Raw genomic sequence first — 20,147 nt, 5'->3', positions numbered from 1 at the left:
AGGTAACAGGGAACCACTGAAAAGTTTTTGGACGGTGGAGGAATGCGATATAAATGACTGTTGATTCACTGGCATTAAAGTGCCTAACTACCGACTGGCTTCCGAGGTTGCCGGAAGAAACCTGTTGGTTGATCCTTAGTGATCTCCAGGTTACAAAACGCGGGTTGGTACTAAGGGCCCCAAACACAGTGCTCACCTACCGAGCGCAGCCAGGAGCGCAGCGCCAGACAATTACAGGAGCTGTTTTGGATATGGCCGGGCAGCCCAGCGATGCTCAGCTAATCCCACAACTACAACCACAACCGTACCACACATTTAGCCTGCAAAAGCAGAGAAAGGAAAAGAAAACCGTGCAGGGAAGCCGGAAACGAAGGACTTAAGGGTCTCCTCTCTAGCGGGTGGGAGAGTGGGGGATGGGGCGAATGGGGCGAGGAGGGGGCGAGGATCGAGGGAGGCCCCTCCTCCGCTCGGCAACACCCGGTTCGGGTCCCTCTAGAGCCGGGGCGCGGCCGGCGGGACACACCCTTGCCCTGGGAAACGCAAGGGTCCACGGCCTCTTAAGTGTCGGTCCAGCTCAGTTTCATGTCATTTGTTGTTAGCGCGAGGTAGGGGCGTTTCCCCACCCCAGCTCCTCCCCGGGGAAATCCCAGCCCGTTTCCTCCCCGCTCCTGCTGTTTTCGGGAGCGCCGTGCGGGGTCGAGCACCGAGGCCGCACCCTGGGCGCCGGGCGTCGTGTCGGGGCCGCTGCCCGCGCTGCCCGCCGGCGCGGCCATTGTTCTGGCCCCATCCCTGATGAATATTCACGCCGCGCGGGCGCCTCGGCCCGCGCCCTCCCCGCCAGGGCTCGGGGTGTGAGTGCGTTTCCGCCCGTTTTTCCTGCCTGAGGAGGAAAGGGGGAGCTGTTTTCTCTCTCCTCAGAATATATTTTTGGTGTCCCGTTTCTCCTCCTCCAGCGCCGCCGCCGCCCCCTCCCTCCCCACCTCGCTCCCCGCCTCCGCCTCCGCCTCCCGGGTTATCTTTGTCTCGCTGCCTCGCGCTCACTCGCTCAACTCTCGGCGCCGCCGCGGCCCCACGCTCCGGGCCCGTCCTCGAGGCGCGCGGCGCGGGGCGCGGGTGCCGGGGCCTGAGGCGGCGGGCGACGCCCGGGGGCCTGACGGCCGGCCCCGCGCCATGGTGCGAGCGCCGCCGCCGCCCGCGCACGCTCCGTCCGCCCTCCGCGCGGCCCGGCCGGCCGAGAGCCCCGAGAGCGCAGCCGAGCCCGCCGCCGCCGCCCCCGGCCCCGCGAGGAGAGTACCGGGCCGGCCCGGCTGCAGCGCGAGGAGCGCGGTCGGCGGCCTGGTCTGCGGCTGAGATACACAGAGCGACAGAGACATTTATTGTTATTTGTTTTTTGGTGGCAAAAAGGGAAAATGGCGAACGACTCCCCTGCAAAAAGTCTGGTGGACATCGATCTCTCCTCCCTGCGGGTGAGTGGGCCCGCGAGCGGGCGCGCGGGGAGCGGGCAGCCGGCAGCCGGCAGCCGGGGCCGCGCCCTGGTCGGGCGGGCGCTCGGGCGCCGCCGTGGGCAGAGCCGCGGGCGCGGCGGCCCCTTTGTCTGCCTGTGCGGGCTGGTGCGGGGCGGGCGCTACCCTCCACCGCCCCCACGCCCCGAGCCCGCCGCGCGACCCCCGGGCGCTGGGGGACCGCGCGGGGCGAAGCCCACCTCTTTTGTCACCGCCCTTTCTCTCCAACTGCCCTGCCTGATTTATTCATTTTTTTGGCTTTTTTTAAATGATAACCCCTCCCCTCCTTCCTCTCCAGGATCCTGCTGGGATTTTTGAGCTGGTGGAAGTGGTTGGAAATGGCACCTATGGACAAGTCTATAAGGTCGGTGTGGGCGCCTTCTTTGTTTCCCGTGGCATGTGGAAACTTCTTGTTGGGGGACGAGGAGAGGGTGATAAACATGCTGCTGACTGGAGGCCACGCCGCTTGGCCAAAGTTGGGAGAGGGGTTTCGCCTTGCAGTCCCTCTGTTTTTGCACACTGAGTTTATATTCAGACTGGCCTTAAAAGACCTCATTTCCTGGCTTTGAGATAAGGAAATAAGCTACACTCTTAGGCATGCACTTTACTTCAATAAAATGGAAAAGCATTTTTAAAAAATAAGATAACCTGAATTTTTTCTTTTTTTCCCCAAATCTGGCCTTCTGAGTTTGTGTGTAAATTAAAATACAGTGGAGGCGGGCCTTGCCTCTGACGATCCTAAACCACTGCTTTGGCCATCGTGAAAATTGTCATGTTTCAGCCTCCACTCAGTGCTTGCCAGTTGCTCAAGGTGGGGAGTTTGGCGTTACCTGGGAATACTTTATAACTGGTTGTCATCCTTTCTATTGATGGATACGTATTTTGGGGAAGCAGGGAGGAGTGTGTGTTTGGGCAACAGCAGCAGGAAGAATTACAATGTGGGGATTATAAAATCTGAATTCCAGGAATAACCTGTTTGACAGCTGTGTAATTGAAACAGAAATGACGGAGAGCGAAGAGAATATAGAGGATGCCCTGGTTTCACACCCACCCAGGTCTTTCTCTTTTTAAAAAATTTTAACACCCACCCTCCACCCCAGCGATAAATGAAACTAGCAAATCTGGAGACTGAGTCTGCGCTGAGTAGCTGACACCTGATGTGACTAACAGTGTTCATTTTATACATTGTACAGTCTAGAGATTATGAAAGATATGTAGGGAATGGAGGCGCAGGGCTTGAAAATTCAGAACGGAATGTTAAATTCTTCCTGTCTTGATTTGTTTCTCATTACTGAACGTTTTCCAAAAGTTTAATCTGCACTAGGGGTGTGTTCTATTACAGTCGGTACAAGGTTAGGGAAGCAGGGCTCTGTGGTTCACCGTGAAGAATTGTCATTGTCTCATTAAAAATGGGTGGAGTTGGGGGGGTTGGAAGCCGACTGTAGACCTTTTCTTAGGCTAGATTAAGTGTGGATCTTATTGTGTCTTTTCTGCGTTGTGAGTAGAGTTTATCTATCACTTGAACGCCTCTCCTTAGCCTAGATTTCTAGCCTGGGTAGTATACTGTACTGGACTGTAGTCCGAACTTGGGTCAGTATTCTTAGGTGATCTCAAGTGTATTAGCTTGTGTTTCGTTGGTTAACTGTTGGGGCCGGGGCCAGATTTTTGAATTTGAAAGAGAGCCCCGTTAACTCAGCTTGCCCGGCTCAACTGAATTTGGAAGGCTTTGGAAAATTTTGGAAAAGATTGTGTTGCAGCTCACTGAGTGGTTGGTAACTGGCTAAAAGACATTCTCCCCGGTCTGTTGTTTGTTTAAGCACCAGTCATTTTTTTTCTAACCCAGTTTTTTCTCGCCAAATCTAAGTGGTGATTGTAGTCTTCCGAGTGAATTAGCCAGAGCTTGTTTTTGACCTGGCTACACAGTAGTTGGATTGTTTGTGTCTTATTTGGTCAGCATGGATGTTAAGGGCAGAGAAGTAAGCTAGAAGGCGATATAGTCTTTAAACCTTAAGAGAAGGGAAAGAATGAAACCCCAGTTTGTCTTTATTGGTTTTAAGAGGTGGGAGCTGTTTATGGTAAGAGTTTAGTCAGGTTCATTGTTATTTCCCCTCATTGCCATTTTGGTTCCATTCCCCGCAACCTTCCCGAGCTTTTGAACTAGGTTTGCTGAGCGCTACGTTTGGCAGGTATTTGGGATACTGGCATGACACCGCTCTCTGACTACAAAGTCGGTACAAGTTGAGAATTTCTCTAATTATGCAAACCTAGGGAATTAAATCTGTGCAAAAGTTGCCTACAGTCCAGAACAAAATAGTGCCTGAGATTTTGCTCATAAGCAGTTACATTTTTATATTATTATGCAAAATTTCAAACATAAAGACTAGAGAGCTCAGTTTATCAGCAGATGACTAATCTTGTCTCATCTGTATTCTTCTTCTCCTCCTTTATTTTAATGTAAACCCCAAATGCCATTTCATCTGTAAATACTTTAGAATGTTTCTTTTTTACACAATCACATTGTTGTTATCACACTTAGAAAAATGTCGTATATTCACTGTTAACGTTTTCCTGATTGTCTCATACATCAGTAAAATTTTTTTTTACTATAACAAGAAGTTCTTTAATGTTTACAAGCAGGTACCGGGAACTTCAATCTTAGAGGTGGTGAAAATAGCAGAACATCTCTTTTTTCCTCTTTTTGACTATTTAATTTCTAGAACCATTTACAATTATGCGTAGGAGTTAATTTAGGATTTTTGTTGGTATGATTTGCTTGTGGTAGATTTGGGATTACATTATTAACACTTTAGAGTTTGTTTATTGCTGGTAAACATCCTTTAGGATGAATAGCATTAAAGTTCGAAAAATATTTGTTGCTGAATTGTTATTTATAAAAAGGTCTTTATTTTTAAACATAATTTCAGGTAAAAACTGTAAGCTGAACAACTTGTCCTAATTTATTTTAGTGTCATATTTTCTATTTTTCATTAGCGCAGAGGTTGCTTATTTTGAGGCAACTATATTTACATGAAGTGAGTGAGTTGAAAAGAGAGAGTTTTCCGAGATTTGATATGTCGTATGAAATAGCTTCTTTTGGGGCGAACGACTCCCCTGCAAAACTGTGCTAATGGTAGACCCCTCATTTATGGAAGAAAGGGAGGGGGAGAGGTGTTTGTGTGTGGCAGTAGGGCTAAGAGTGACTTTTGGGAGTGGTAGAAAGGTTAGGGAGTAGTGGGAATTTCAAGGAGATGTTATTTGGACTTGAGGAGAGACATCTTCTTTAAGCATTGAGGAGCTACTGAACGGTTTTGTTGGAATTGGGGATCCCTGAGAGTAGGGGACTTGATCCAGTTTTTTCGGGGTAACTTCTAATTTTCTGTGTCTCTGACAACAGTGGTATATGGTCTGGTATAGTTGAACAGTATGTAACTTCATCTTAAAAGAAGGAGGTGAAAAACAGGGTGTATTCTGTTTAGAGAAATTTATTTTCACTCTTAGGTTTTTGAGAGATGGATACTCATAAACTTAAAATTGTAAATTTCTCTTCACAAGGTTACATTCAGAGTACCATATATTTATAAGAGAAGTGTCTGGTATGATCAATGAGAAGAATAATACTGTGAAAAATTAAAACCAGAAATAAATCAAGTTTGTTTCCGTGTTATTTTGGATTTTATTGTTATTTTATTTTGAGACGGAGGTTTGCTCTGTTGCCCAGGCTGGAGTGCAGTGGCACCATATCCACTCACTGTAACCTCCGTCTCTTGGGTTCAGGTGATTCTCCTGCCTCAGCCTCCTGAGTAGCTAGGATTACAGGTGCGTGCCATCATGCCCAGCTAATTTTTGTATATAGAGATGGGGTTTCACCATGTTGGCTAGGCTGGTCTTGAACTCCTGGCCTCAAGTGATGTGCGCGCCTTGGCCTCCCAAAATGCTGGGATTGTATACAGGCATGAGCCACTGCACCCGGCCTTATTGTTATTTTAAATATTTATTTGACCATTTTTGTGTTCTTTTTGGGGTAACTACTGTTATTTTGCATTTTGTGAGCATGTGATGGCTGGTGTTCCAAATGTCTTGAATACAAGATTGTCAGCCAGGCGCGGTGGCTTACGCTTGTAAATCCCAGCACTTTGAGAGGCGCAGGTGGGCGGATCACCTGAGGTCAGGAGTTCGAGACCAGCCTGGCCAACATGGTGAACCCCCCCCCCCCCCCCCCCCCCCCGTCTCTACTAAAAATACCGAAAAATTAGCCAGGTGTAGTGGCGGGTGCCTGTAATCGCAGCTACTCAGGAGGCTGAGACAGGAGAATCACTTGAACCTGGGAAGTGGAAATTGCAGTGAGCCGAGATTGTGCCGTTGCACTCTAGCCTGGGCAACAAGAGTGAAACTCTGTCTCAAAAAAAAAAAGGAAGATTGCCAGCCTGAGGACAATTCTGAGTCTTGGAAGGACTGACAGAGGGGAAATCCAGTAACAGTAATGTGGAAGTCAGGGAGTTTAGAATCCAGCAGGTAAAATGTCTGAAATCAAGGTTCACTCAAAGGAGGGACCATAGATTTTATGGAAGACTGACGCATTCTGATCTTGTCATTGGAGGAAGGGTACAATGTGGACCTTGGAGATTGAGGACAACGGTACCCTAGGCCCAAAGACCTTGATGGTAAGGGGAGCTAACGCTAAGAGTTTGCTCATTTGACGCTCATTTGACACTGTGCTAATGGTAGACCCCTCATTTATTGAAGAAAGGGAGGGGAGAGTGTTTGTGTGTGGCAGTAGGGCTAAGAGTGACCTTTGGGAATGGTAGAAAGGTTAGGGAGTGGTGGGAATTTCAAGGAGGTATTATTTGGACTTGAGGAGAGACATCTTCTTTAAGCATTGAGGAGTCACTGAAAGATTTTGTTGGAATTGGGGATCCCTTAGAGTAGGGGACTTGATCCAGATGTGTGTTGGGAAGGAGCTGGTAAGATGGTTGGCCTTGGGCAAGTGGTCCAGTGACAGGAGGTGAAGGCTGAGGCAGGATAGTGGCAGTGGTGGTAGAGAGGAGGAGAGGTTGGGGTGGATACTTGGGCATTACTCTTTGCTAGGTTTAACTTGTTGAATTCACTCGTTCTCTGCAGGCTTTGGCATGTCCCTTTAAGTGGGTACACGGTTTGCCCGCAGTATTAGGAGGAGCTTTGGGATTCCCAGCACTTTGGGAGGCCGAGATGGGCGGATCACCTGAGGTCAGGAGTTGGAGACCAGCCTAGCCAACATGGCAAAACCCCATCTCTACTAAAAAAATAAAAAAATTAGCCGGGCATGGTGGCATATGCCTGTAATCCCAGCTACTTGGGAGGCTTAGGCGGGAGAATCGCTTGAACCTAGGAGGCGGAGGTTGCAGAGAACTGAGATCATGGCACTGCACTCCAGCCTGGGCAACAGAATGAGACTCTGTCTCAAAAAAAAAAAAAAAAAAAAAAAGGCAGGGGCGGGGTGATTAAAGTGCTAAAATTGCTTTCGATTGCTCAGTGGTAAAGTGCCATATAGATTGTCTGGCTTTTAAAAATCATTAGGGGCCGGGCGCGGTGGCTCATACCTGTAATCCCAGCATTTTGGGAGGCTGAGGCGGGTCGATCACAAAGTCAGGAGTTCAAGACCAGCCTGTCAACATGGTGAAACCCCATCTCTACTAAAAATACAAAAATTAGCCAGGTGTGGTGGCGCGTGCCTCTAGTCACAGCTACCCGGGAGGCTGAGGCAGAAGAATTGCTTGAACTTCCCCAGGAGGTGGAGGTTGAAGTGAGCCGAGATAGCACCACTGCACTCTAGCCTGGGCGACAGAGCCAGACTCCTCCAAAAAGAAAAAATAAAAAAATTTGCATTTTGGAGCAAGTACTTAAACTTTTGTGAGGGATTCTCTAAGTGTTACCTTTTAAGTGTAGCATCTCTTGTTCTTAATTGGAGGTAAAGACATCCACTGGGGCAAAATGAATTTTGTAGAACTGGATGTTTTCATTAGGAGGAGATTGTGTCAGCTGATCTGCCACTGGGAGGCATGTTCAGGCTTGTTCTGAGACATAGATTTCCTTCATGCTGGAAGATTCTGGACTTGGGCAAGGTGGGAGGAAGCCAGCCCTGTTGAGCAAGCCCTGCTCTCTTAAAGAGTTTCAACCCTTACTTTCAAAAACTGTTTTACTAACTGAAACATCAAAAGCTCTACAGAAAAGCCAACTACCAAACAAAACCCTGCTGATGATGGGTTTTTAACTCCTTACAGCTTGAAACTTTGTGACAAATATACATTCATTTGCCTAGCTGCAAACTCAATTCGTATTTTGCCTTTTTTCTTAACCAATATTTTATGTGTGTGTGTGTGTGTGTATATATATATATATATATATATATATATATATATATTTTTTTTTTTTTTTTTTTTTTTTTTTTTTGAGACGGTGTCTCACTCTGTTGCCCAGGCTGGAGTGCAGTGGTGCGATCTCAGCTCACTGCAAGCTCCGCCTCCCAGGTTCAAGTGACTCTCCTGAGTAGCTGGGACTACAGGTGCACGCCACCACGTCTGGCTAATTTTTGTATTTTTAATAGAGATGGGGTTTCACCATATTGGCCAGGCTGGTCTCGAACTTGAGTCAGGGTAAAGTTTTTAGACATACAGGGAAAGATGACTAGGAAGAAAATGGAGAAGGCCAAGGTAATCTTATATTTATTACCAGTGACCATTGTGGCAGCAATGGTTGTTAGGTTTTATAATGTTATGTGTCACTGCTCACCAAACAGAATTTGTTCTTTTGTTATGGAGCAGGTTCAGTAATAAGAGTTGGTGAGTATTATTCAGAAAAGCTGCCTCTTGGGTTGAGTAATTAATAAAGTGATTCATTAGGAGGTAGTTTTTTTCTGTAAGAATCTCTAAGGAATGATCACAATGATAAGTTTTAGGACATCCCGTTTTAAAAACTGGACTCTTACAAACTTTGATATCTAGATAGCATTAGGTATAACTAAATTGGGGAGACAAAAGTGAAAAACGATTAACCATATAAGGGTGGTTTCATGCAGGTACTGTGGATGTGTGCTGGGCCCTGTTCTGAGAGTTAGATACACAGTGGTAAATGAAGCAGATGATATATCTACCCTTATGGAACTCAAGAAAAACAGGGGGATGGACACAAAATGCCAGATGTGGGATGTCAGTCATACATTCTCTGTTGTCTGCATCTCCCTGGGTCCCCTGCCCAGCACACTTGTGTTCAGACACAATGAATGCACCGACACATGGAAACAGCACATACTGCAATGTGTTCATTTTAAATGGCTCAACCTCATCAGCAGGGCTTCTCTGTGCTTTAAATTACAGTAAAAACAAATGAAAAGTGAAATGAAAAGGTATACATATAGAATATCAGTCTACTTTTTTTACTTGTAGAATCAAAAGACATTTTTCCCCTGTCAAATTTTGCTGTAAAAGTTTTTGTTTTTGTTTTCTTTTTAAAAAAGTATAAGAAACTCAGGTGATATAAAAGGTTTTATATACTTCTAATTTCAGAAATGATCTTGCTGTGGTCAGCAGACCACACTTTCAGGAACACTGAACTGGCAGGATTGAATTTGTAGCAGGGCTCTTAGTAAACTCTGGGTGGTTGGTGTGTTAGTGAGCTGGAGAATTGAGGACTGTCGTTTGTGCCTAGTAGTTGGTTCTCCCACCCTTTGAACATTGGGGAGCTAGAGCAGGTGCTGCTTGCAGCTTTATGCTTTAGTGCCAAAACGTCTTTGACCCCTGTGCTTTGGAACTGTCTCAGATATGGCTAAATATGAACAAGTTATCCTATTAAATTTAAATAAATGAAAGAAAAACCCCACTTTTACATTATAACTTTAAAAAATCCTTCATATGATAAATAGGGCCTTAACAGTTATGAATCGATAGTTATAATCAAATGATACTAAAGTGCTCATACCAAAAGTCGGAGTCATCCTGTTCTCCACAAGCATCTGTTTTCAGTGCTTTTAGCTGCTACATCTGAAATTTATTGCTATATTTCTAAATTATGTACTTATGTGGCTATTTCTTCATTTATCAGTTTTATACATTTATTGACTTTCTCTAGCAGTAGTTGTAGTTATTGAACTAGTTAGTTCAATAGTAGTTGAATATTTAACTCCTATACTTGCTGCCTCCCTTAAGTGGGCATACTGTAATTTTGGGTTAAAGTGATAGTTGTTTCTTTTATCATGACTATGTAAATACCATTTATATGTGAGCTAAACAGTCTCATATGATTACATTTCCTTTTTTAAACAACACCCCTGCCCCCACATCGCTTTTAGTTTTTCATTTGCTTAGTTTTCTTTGTACCTATCATCATCTTCCTCCTCAGATACCCTAAAAGGTATAACAAATGCCTAGCAAAGTTTAGTCTTTATCACATTTTCCAAATGCTTAATTTAACACCACATGTCAGATAATTTATTGTTGCAGATAACCTGTTGATTTCAACTTTTTCTTCCTGGAGTTTCCTCATAGCTGTGCAGGTATGGTTGCCCCTGGACCTGGCATGTAGCTATTGTCCTGGAATGTCTGTTTCCTGGATACTGCAGTTTTCCTTTTTGGTTTACTATATTATTTTCCTGAAGCACATCCTCTAGTAGTTTTAAAAGAAAGCGTGTATGCGTATTAAGGTTTTAAGTCCTTGTATGGCTGAAAATCCCTTTTTCTTATTACTGCCTCATCTCCGCTTGTCTGGAACATAACTGCTTTCGATTTCTTTAGGGACTAAATCTCTGGTTTCCTGTGGGTATGGAGTGATGTGAGGCAGTTACCAGACTGTGTAAGGCAGAGAAAGGGGACCTGGGGCTTTCAACCACTAAATATGCAAACTTTGATCAGTTCTGATTTTGGCCTTGCACCTCACTTGGTATTGGTTTATTCCAAATGATGACCTTCTCAGGGTTTTGTAGGTCCAACTGTCTCACTTCTTTTTGGTATCCTTAGTAGGCACTTAGGTTGTAATTTTTACCTCTTAGTTACTACTCCATCCACTTTTTATTTTATCTTTTTTTTTTTTTGAGACAGAGTCTCACTGTTGCCTAGGCTGGAGTACAGTGGCGCCATCTCAGCTTACTGCAGCCTCCGTCTTGTGGGTTCAAGCGATTCTCCTGCCTCAGCCTCCCAAGTAGCTGGGACTGCAGGTGCAGACCACCATGCTTGGCTAATATTTGTACGTTTAGTAGAAATGGGGTTTGACTGTGTTGGCCAGGCTGTTATCGAACTCCTGACCTCAGGTGATCCCCCTGCCTGGGCCTCTCAAAGTGCTGGGATTACAGGCATGAGCCACTGCCCCTGGTCTGCCTGTCTGTCTTTTGAGACAGAGTTTTGCTCTGTCCCCCAGGCTGCAGTACAGTAGTGTGATCACAGCTCACTGCAGCCTCGACCTCCTGGGCTCAAGCAAACTTCCCACATCAGCCTCTTGAATAGCTGGGACTACAGGGGTGCACCACCATATCCAGCTAAGTGTTTTTTTTTTTTTGAGACGGAGTCTCGCTCTGTCGTCCAAGCTGGAGTGCAGTGGTGTAATCTCGGGTCACTGCAAGCTCTGCCTCCCGGGTTCATGCCATTCTCCTGCCTCAGCCTCCCGGGTACCTGGGACTATAGGCATCCGCCGCCACGCCTGGCTAATTTTTTTATTTTTTGGTATTTTTAGTAGAGATGGGGTTTCACCGTGTTAGCCAGGATAGTCTCTTATCTCCTGACCTCGTGATCCGCCCGCCTCGGCCTCTCTAAGTGGTGGGATTACAGGCGTGAGCCACCGCGCCCAGCCCATGTCCAGCTAATTTTTAAAATTTTTAGTAGAGATGGTATTTGACCATCTTGCCAAGGTTACTGGACTAAAGTGGTCGGCCTACCTCGGCCTCTCACCATCCACTTTTTAGCTGTCAAAACCTGATAGAAATGATCTCTACTACCTCTCTTCCCCTTTATATCTTTATTCTTTTGTTTACTTTAAAATCATTTTTATGGGAATTAATTCTTAATAACTCATGTGATCAGTCCACCATGTTTAACCAACAGTTGTGTCTTTGATTTTGGACTTAGGGTTTTGCTCAGGTGTTTGTTTTTTTTCATCCAGAACAATAACAATACCAACAGAACAATAACAATACCAACGAAACAATAACAATAACAACAAATAAAAAATGAAAACAAGGGTAAGCAGTGCGTAACCTCTGTGACCTTACTGCGTGACCTCTGTCAGAGATACTTAATTTGGGAGGTGCAAGCCGAGGGAGATGAGGATGAGGAATAAGGAAAGTGAGGCAGGATGCCAAGCAGTGCCATGATAGGTATTAATTACCATGTTGGCTGCTGCTTTGAACAAACCTTTGAGAGATAGAGGAGTTTGTTCAGCAGTATTTTTTTTTTAAAGCAGCTTTATTGAGGTATATTTTCTGTATTATGAAATTAACCCAATTCAAGCTTACATTTCAGTGATATTTAGTAAATTTACTGAGTGGCACAACCATCACCACAGATCAATATTGGAACACTTTGATCATGCCAATAAGATTCCTCGTAGTGATTTACAGTTAATCCCCATTCCAACCCAGAGCCCCAGGCAACTGCTAATCTGTCAGTATTAATTTGCCTTTTTTGAACATTTCATTTAAATGGAATCCTACAATGTGTGGTCACCTGTGTTTAATGTTTTTGAGGTTCGACCATGTAGCAGTGTGGTTCTTTGTTCCTTTTTATTGCTGAATTTTAGGCTATGGTTGTACCACATTTTTTACCTGTTAACCAATTGATAGGCATGATGTTGATGGAACTGCACCTTAAGTCATCCACAGAAGGGAGAAAGGAGGGGGAATTTATCTGTTTGGGTCTTCTTGTTTCTCTTTAGTGTAACCAAACGCTTGGTTCTGATGACCCTGAGTGACTGTCTGGATGAGGGAAAAGCAGTTGGAAGTTTTGCATCCCTGAATCCTTTATCTTCCGCACTCTTATTATTAGTCATTACTGTGAGTTTATTTATTTATTTTTTGAGATGGAGCCTCACTCTGTCGCCCAGGCTGGAGTGCAGTGGCACAATCTCGGCTCACTGCAGCCTCCACCTCCTGAATTCAAGTGATTCTCCTGCTTCAGCCTCCCAAGTAGCTGAGATTACAAGTGTGAGCTACCACGCCCAGCTAATTTTTGCATTTTTAGTAGAGATGGGGTTTCGCCCTGTTGGCAAGGCTAGTCTCGAACTCCTCACCTCAGGTGATCTGCCCGCCTCGGCCTCCCAAAGTGCTGGGATTACAGGCGTGAGCCACTGCGCCTGGCCTTAAGTCATTTTTAAAAACATGAATACAGTTCCTTTCTTATCACTATGAAGACAAACTATTCACTAACAGCGAGGTCACTGGTACTAGGAACTAGGCCAAACTGGTTTTTCCTTCTATTTTTGGGGGGAATTCCCTTGTATATTTACCATGTGATGCTAGACTGCAGTTTTCCTTTATCTCAAGCAGAAGCTGTTGTCTTGCCTGGATTTTAAAAAAACAAAGCAAAATATGTTATCTTTGGTCAGAAGGATGTATTCCAAGTTAAATAAATGATTTGCTATGTGTTTTGGGGGAAATAAGTTTGCTCATTTGTTTCAAGTGTATTTTTCAGAGTATTTTTCTTTTATTTTATTCTTAAGTTTTTTTTGTGATACCTTCTGTTAGGGCCTTACTGCATTCAGATTACATAAAATTAAGTTAAGTAATAGTTTACTTTTTGAAAATTCTTATATTGGAGAGCTTTCATTCTTACTTGCCGTGACAGTGACAGAATACTGTTGACTACCAGAGCCCTTCCCCCACTGAGTTTTTCTGAGACTCTTTATGTAATTGGTGTGTAGTTTTATGACTTCAATTTTGAGAGGTATGTCAAAGACTGAATATTATCTGAGTTAGGGCTGTGCATCAAGGTACTTAATAATTTGTTGGAGATCCTGGGTTAGACACTGAATATTGCCTGCGGTTGAGTGTGTACATTTAAGTGACACAATTCGTTGGGTGTATTGATTCACCTGCTAGGGCATGACTCAAATTCTAGGGCCATTCCAGTTTGAACTTGGCATATTAGAGCATCTTAGTTCTCTATATGTACACGTTTTCTCATTTATTCTTGTTCCCTTCCTTGATTCCCAGAAAAATCTGACAGGTGTTCAGCTCTTTACTCTTCAGTGATTTCAAGGCTTGGTTTCTGTTTCTTGTTTCACTGTCTACAGATATTTTGAGCCTACTCTGCTAGTCAAGATTTCCTTTATTTATTTAACTAGTACTTAATGTGTTTATAATATGTGCCAGGCACCATGCAAGGCTTGCTCACTGGTGACAATGGACAAGAAAGGCAGTCAGCTCATGCCCTTGTGTAGCGTATAGCCTAATATGTAAGGCAGAAAATGAACACACAGTTAAAGAGGATGATATTGCAGATGGGGAACAGCAGAAGCCTATGGGAGTGTGTGACACGATAGCTAAGTTAGAGCTGATAAAACAGATACGGTGGTATGCACAGTGAAGCTTTATGATTTCAATTCAGATGCTCTAGATGAGGCATAGATGTATGTGGAGCAGTGAACAGTCTGCTAGGAGTTAAAACAACCCACTGAGCTGATGATTCATCATCTTGGTTAATACTACTTTGAATAAAGATAGGAGGGGTGTGTTCCATTGATTATGATAATTGACTGTCTCCATTCAGTTTGCCTTGAGCCAGCTGTCTCTCAGGAAGCCTTGCTTCCTACATCTGCACTGTTTGGTGCGCCTTGCTTTTGAATCTCCTGTATCAGTTAGAAGTTAGCATCCTGAACATTCTCATATGGGTGAAGGAGGGGCCTTCATCGGGCCTCAGATTGTCTTATGAGCAATATCTGGAATAATATTCGGTAAACAGCTGGCCTGAAGTAGGCCACATTCTGCCCTACATTACACATGGGGAGACTGCTTTGTTCAGCTGCTGATCCCCATGACGTTAGGGCTGAAAGGGACCTCTGTAAAATGGGAACAATGGTGTACAGGTTTGTGATATTCACATAGTTTTTAATAAGTTTCTGTAGTTCCGGTTATATAACAAAATAATTAAAAGATAAAGTTTTTTTGCTTTTTTTTTTGAAGACAGAGCTACAACCTCTGCCTCCAGGGTTCAAGCAATTCTCCTGCCTCAGCCTCTCATGTAGCTGGAATTAACAGGCATGCAGCACCACGCCTGGCTAATTTTTGTATTTTTAGTAGAGATGGGTTTTCACCATGTTGCTGAGGCTGGTCTCCAAATCCTGACCTCAAGTGATCTACCTGCCTTGGCCTCCCAAAGTGCTGGAATTACAGGCGTGAGCCATTGGGCCTGGCCTTGCTCTTTGATAATATGGACAAAAGAGAATTTTATTTTTCTACTCCGATTAGGTAAAATGATGTTGTGGCTTTTTTTTGATGTTGAGTGAGATATTTCTAACCATTCTCTAATCATACTGGAAAATGGGACTTTGTAGTTACTAATGCTGGCTTTCAAAGTGTGAAATTCTTTTTGCATTATTTTGTATAAGCAAGGGCTTTGTCAGTCATCAACTCCAAGATTGTATTAGACATTTCATTAGTTTTCTAGTTAATTAGCTGAAAATATATTCTTATTGTTATATGAAAAAAGCGACTTAAATGTTGAATTTTAAATAGGATGCTTATTTATTTTTTTCTTGTCTTTATACTGTTTATTTTCTTGCTGGCTCTATCAGCTGAGGACTTGATCTCATTGGTAGTCTGTCTTGCCCTTTTTTTTTTTGCTTTTTAATGATTCCTTTTGCTGGCTTATTACCTATAACTTCTACTTAGGTTATTTTATAGGTTGCTTTAGGTTTGTAGCACATGTTTTTAACTTACCATAGTCTACCTTCAAATGATATTATACCTTACTATGGTATACCTCCATTTCTACCCACTTGGCCTTATGGTTTTTTAGTGTACATTTTACTTTTATTTATTATTTATTAATTTATTTTTATTTTTTGAGACAGAGTGTCGCTCTGTCGCCCAGACTGGAGTATAGTGGTGCGATCTTGGCTCGCTGCAACCTCTGCCTCCCAGGTTCAAGTGATTCTCCTGCTTCAGCCTCCCGAGTAGCTGGGACTACAGGTGTGGGCCACCACGCCCGGCGAATTTTTTGGATTTTTAGTAGAGACAGGGTTTCACCGTGTTAGCCAGGATGGTCTCAATCTCCTGACCTCGTGATCTGCCCACCTTGGCCTCCCAAAGTGCTGGGATTACAGGCGTGAGCCACTGCGCCCGGCCCTATTTTTTATTTTTTATTTTTTGAGACAGTATCTCCCTCTGTCACCCAGACTGGAGGGCAGTGGCATGATCTTGGCTCACTGCAACCTCCATCTCCCAGGTTCAAGTGATTCTTGTGCCTCAACCTCCTGAGTAGCTGGGATTACGGGTGTGTACCACCATGCCTGGCTAATTTATTATTAGTAGAGATGGATTTTCACCATGTTGGCCAGGCTGGTCTCGAACTCCTGATCTCAGGTGATCCACCCATCTTGGCCTCTCCAAGTGCAGGAATTACAGGTGTGAGCCACTGCGCCAGGCTGAGAAATTTGTTTGTTGAGGAATATCAAAGACCCTGGCCTTGGAACATTGATAGTTCACTTTCAACTTCAAGGGTTGATTAATCAAAAGTTTCTGTTAAACCAAAATCTTTTTTTTTTTTTTTTTTTGAGACAGAGTCTTACTCTGTCACCCAAGTTGGAGTGCAGTGGGCGCCATCTTGGCTCACTGCAACCTCCACCTCCCGGGTTCAGGCAGTTCTCGTGCCTCAGCCTCCTGAGTAGCTGGGATTACAGGTGCCTGCCACCACACCTTGGCTAATTTTTGTATTTTTAGTAGAGACAGGGTTTCATCATGTTGGCCAGGCTGATCTCAAACTCTTGACCTCAGGTGATCCACCCGCCTCCTTGGCTGATCTCAAACTCCTGACCTCAGGTGATCCACCCACCTCCTTGTCCTCCCAAAGTGCAGGGATTACAGGTGTGAACCACTGCGCCCGGCCTTAAACCAAAGTCTTGATTGTGCTTAAAATATTTAGGTAAAAAGGTACTTTGCTATCCCAGTGTTCCAGTTTGACAGTGATCAATTAAAAAATTTTTAATCCCTCTGCTGAGTGTAGTGGCTTATTCCTGTAATCCCAGCACTTTGGGAGGCTTAGGTGGGCAGATCATTTGAGATCAGGAGTTCAAGACCAGGCTGGCCAAATGGTGAAACTCATCTCTACTAAAAGTACCAAAAAAATGAGCTGGGCATGGTGGCGCATGCCTGTAATCCCAGCTACTTGGGAGGCGGAGGCATGAGAATTGCTTGAACTCAGGAGTCAGAGGTTGCAGTGAGCTGAGATCACGCCACTGCACTCTAGCCTGGGGTGACAGAGTGAGACCTTGTCTAAAAAAAAAAAAAAAAAAAAAAAAAAAAAATGCTGGGTGCGATGGCTCACACCTGTAATCCCAGAACTTTGGGAGGCCAAGGCGGGCAGATCACGGGGTCAGGAGATCGAGACTATCCTGGCTAACACGGTGAAACCCCATCTCTACTAAAAATACAAAAATTAGATGGGCGTGGTGGGGGTGCCTGTAATCCCAGCTACTCGGGAGGCTGAGGCAGGAGAATTGCTGGAACCTGGGAGATGGAGGTAGCAGTGAGCTGAGGTCGCGCCACTGCACTCCAGCCTGGGCGACAGAGCGAGACTCCATCTCAAAAAAAAAGTTTTCTAATTTCCCATCATCTGATCCTACCAAAAATAACAAATACCTAGGGAGTTTTTCATTTCATTTACAATCTGAAACCTCAGATGGCCTTATGACAAGAGCCAATATTTTAATATCTTTGTCTTAGAACCTCACTCATACAATAGAGACAAACCTCAAATCCAATCCAGAGAGCGTTGCTTGAAGGAACCAGTGGTGACTTAAGATAGGTTGGAAGTCTGATGGTGCTACATGAATGCTAAACAATCAAGCCTTTTCAGGTTTAGTTTAATAGTTATTATTCTTATACCTTCAAAACCATTTTCATGTAACTATTTATTAAATGTTAGTAAAAGGGAACTACCCGAACACAGATTTTGTCCAAGCAACCTGTTTAGAATAAATTATAGGGAAGGAAGTTTTCGCTAAAATGCATTTCCTGTACTTGTGAAGAAACTTGTTGAGAAATTAACTTTGAGAAAAGTTATGCCATCTTTATGCAACATATTTATATAGTTAAGAAACATAATTTTCTTATATTTCAAAAGAGGCTATTTGACAAAAACGGCTAGAAAACCCCTCCCTATACAGTGAGAAATAATATTCTAGAATTATGTTATATAACTAATCATGATAATTTTATTTTCTTCAAATAACTATAAGAACCTTATCTTCCCCTTTATCAAAAAACCATGAGAAAACGAGCCTTCCTGAGAAGTTTGACACTGATACCAGCCAACTGTAAATCAAAATGGAAATGAACATTTCTTTCTAAATCGTATGCAGAATTCATTTGAACATTCTGATAGTTTCCATGTAAACTCTGATACGTGAATGTTGGGGCTAGGAGGAGGCTTGAAGATTATCTTGTTCAAACTCTCTGGTAAAAGAATGGATCTAAGATTTGTTCCATAGGCTGCAGTCCACTTCGGAATCACAGAACTCATCAGTCACGTACATGGAACTAAGATACCTTCTCCTAGTTAAAAAAACCAGCTTAAGAAATTCTTGCCACCCAACTTTTCTTCTATGAATCTCTCAATAATTTTTCACTATTCAGAGAATGTGATAAAAATAAGAGGCTTCAAGACCCAGAAGAACAAATGTATGGGAACTCCATACCTGCATTAGTCTGTTAGGGCTGCCATAACAAAATGTCACAGGCTGGGGGCTTCAGTAATATAAATCATTTTCTCATAGTTCTAAAGGACAGAAGTCCAAGATTGAGGTGTTGGCAGAGTTGGTTTTTCCTGAGGCTCCTTTTTCTCATTTGCAAATGGCCACCTTCTCAGCCTTTCGTTTTGTGCACCCCTCCCTGGTGTCTGTGTCCAGATTTCTTCTTACAAGGACAGCAGTCAGATTGGATTAAGCTTCACTCTAACAGCCTTATTTTAATTCAGTCACTTCTTCAAAAAGCCTTGTTTCTAAGTCTCAATCACTTTCTGAGGTACTGGAGATGAGAGTTTCAACATGTCAGTAATTTTTGGGGGATCACGGTTTCAGCCCATAACAATACTGTAAAGTTTTTCTTGTACTGAAGACACGGAAAATAACTACTCTAAAGTGCTAATGATTTATTAACTAACACAGGTAGAATATCCCTTATCTGAAATGCTTGGGACCAGAAGTAGTTCAGATTTTTTTGGATTTTGGAATGTTCATATTATATTTAATGGTATAATATCTCTAATCCAAAAGTCTGAAATCCAAAATGCTCCAGTGAACATTTAGTTTGAGAGTCATGTTGATGGTCACATGGTTTCAAATTTTGGATTAGGGATACTCAACCTGAAAATTTTGAACCTTGTTTTTTTAAACTAAAAAATACATAGGGTCTTCTAATCCAGGGGTCCCCAACTTCCGAGTTTCAGACCAGTACTGGTCCTTGACCTAATAGGAGCCAGTCCCCACAGCAGGAGGCAAGCAGTGGGCAAGGGATTGAAGCTTTATCTGTATTTATAGCCGCTCCCCATTGCTCGCATTACTGCCTGAGCTCCACCTCCTGTCAGATCAGTGGTGGCATTAGATTCTCAAAGGAGCATGAACCCCTTTGTGAACTGTGCATATGAAGGATCTAGGTTGTACACTCTTTCTGAGGATCTAATGCTTGATGATCTGTCACTGTCTCCCACCACTGCCACCCCCCGCCCACCTTCGTGGAAAAAGTTTCTTCTATGAAACTGGTCCCTGTGCCAAAAAGGTTGGGACTGCTGTTCTAATCAGATAAATAGCATATTCATTAGTATATTCATTCAACACAAAAATACTACAGATGGCCAGGCGCAGTGGCTCACGCCTGTAATCCCAGCACTTTGGGAGGTCGAGGTGGGCAGACCACAAGGTCAGGAGATAGAGACCATCCTGGCTAACACGGTGAAACCTCGTCTCTACTAAAAATACAAAAAATTAGCCGGGCGTGGTGGCGGGTGCCTGTAGTCCCAGCTACTCGGGAGGCTGAGGCAGAAGAATGGTGTGAACCTGGGAGGCAGAGCTTGCAGGGAGCTGAGATTGTGTCACTGCACTCCAGCCTGGGCGACAGAGCGAGACTCCGTCTCAAAACAAAAAAACAAAAACAAACAAAAAAACCTACAGATGCTATTCTAGATGATGGAGATAAAGAATTGGCAAAAAAAAAAAAAAAAGATACAGTTCGTGTTTTCATGGGGTTTAAGAAGGCAGTAAACCCATCAGATGGTGGTAATATATCAGTTAGCCTTTGCTGGGTAGCAAACCATGCCTGAAACTTGCTGGCTTCATGTTGTATAAGCATCATCATCTTTGTTCATACTTTTGTAGGTCAGTAATTTGGATTGGGGCGTACTCAGTGTGGTAGTGTGGTGGCTCTTCTGTCAATCTCTTCTAGGATCTCTCTGGAAGCTGAAGTCAGCTGGCAGTTAA

General features: G+C 43.8%; 1 protein-coding gene and 1 long non-coding RNA gene across 8 annotated transcripts in view; both read left to right on the top strand.

Annotated features, from left to right (window-relative positions):
• The first annotated feature begins 1,203 nt into the window (after positions 1-1,203).
• Positions 1,204-20,147, top strand: part of LOC129047220 (mitogen-activated protein kinase kinase kinase kinase 4-like) — a 179,917-nt gene continuing 160,973 nt past the window's right edge. For 2 of the 7 annotated variants that reach the window (XR_010136171.1, XM_054547431.2), the window contains exons 1-2: positions 1,212-1,466; positions 1,801-1,866. Coding sequence is in view for 6 of the 7 variants with exons in the window: in XM_054547431.2 (XP_054403406.1) it covers positions 1,410-1,466; positions 1,801-1,866 (123 nt within the window). In the remaining variant the exon portion in view is untranslated. Of the gene's footprint in view, positions 1,467-1,800; positions 1,867-20,147 lie in introns of all 7 variants that reach the window. The other 5 variants (XM_054547429.2, XM_054547426.2, XM_054547427.2 and 2 more) reach the window with 5 other exon arrangements.
• Positions 7,911-19,923, top strand: LOC134759636 (uncharacterized). The gene is made up of 2 exons (XR_010136173.1): positions 7,911-16,449; positions 16,495-19,923. It is a non-coding gene; the product is annotated as an uncharacterized LOC134759636 (long non-coding RNA).

The sequence above is a fragment of the Pongo abelii genome, chromosome 12 (genome assembly GCF_028885655.2).
Source record: "Pongo abelii isolate AG06213 chromosome 12, NHGRI_mPonAbe1-v2.0_pri, whole genome shotgun sequence".
Lineage (NCBI taxonomy): Eukaryota > Metazoa > Chordata > Mammalia > Primates > Hominidae > Pongo > Pongo abelii.
The sequence above is the reverse complement of the archived record's forward strand: the minus strand, read 5'-3'. Positions and strand labels throughout refer to the sequence as shown.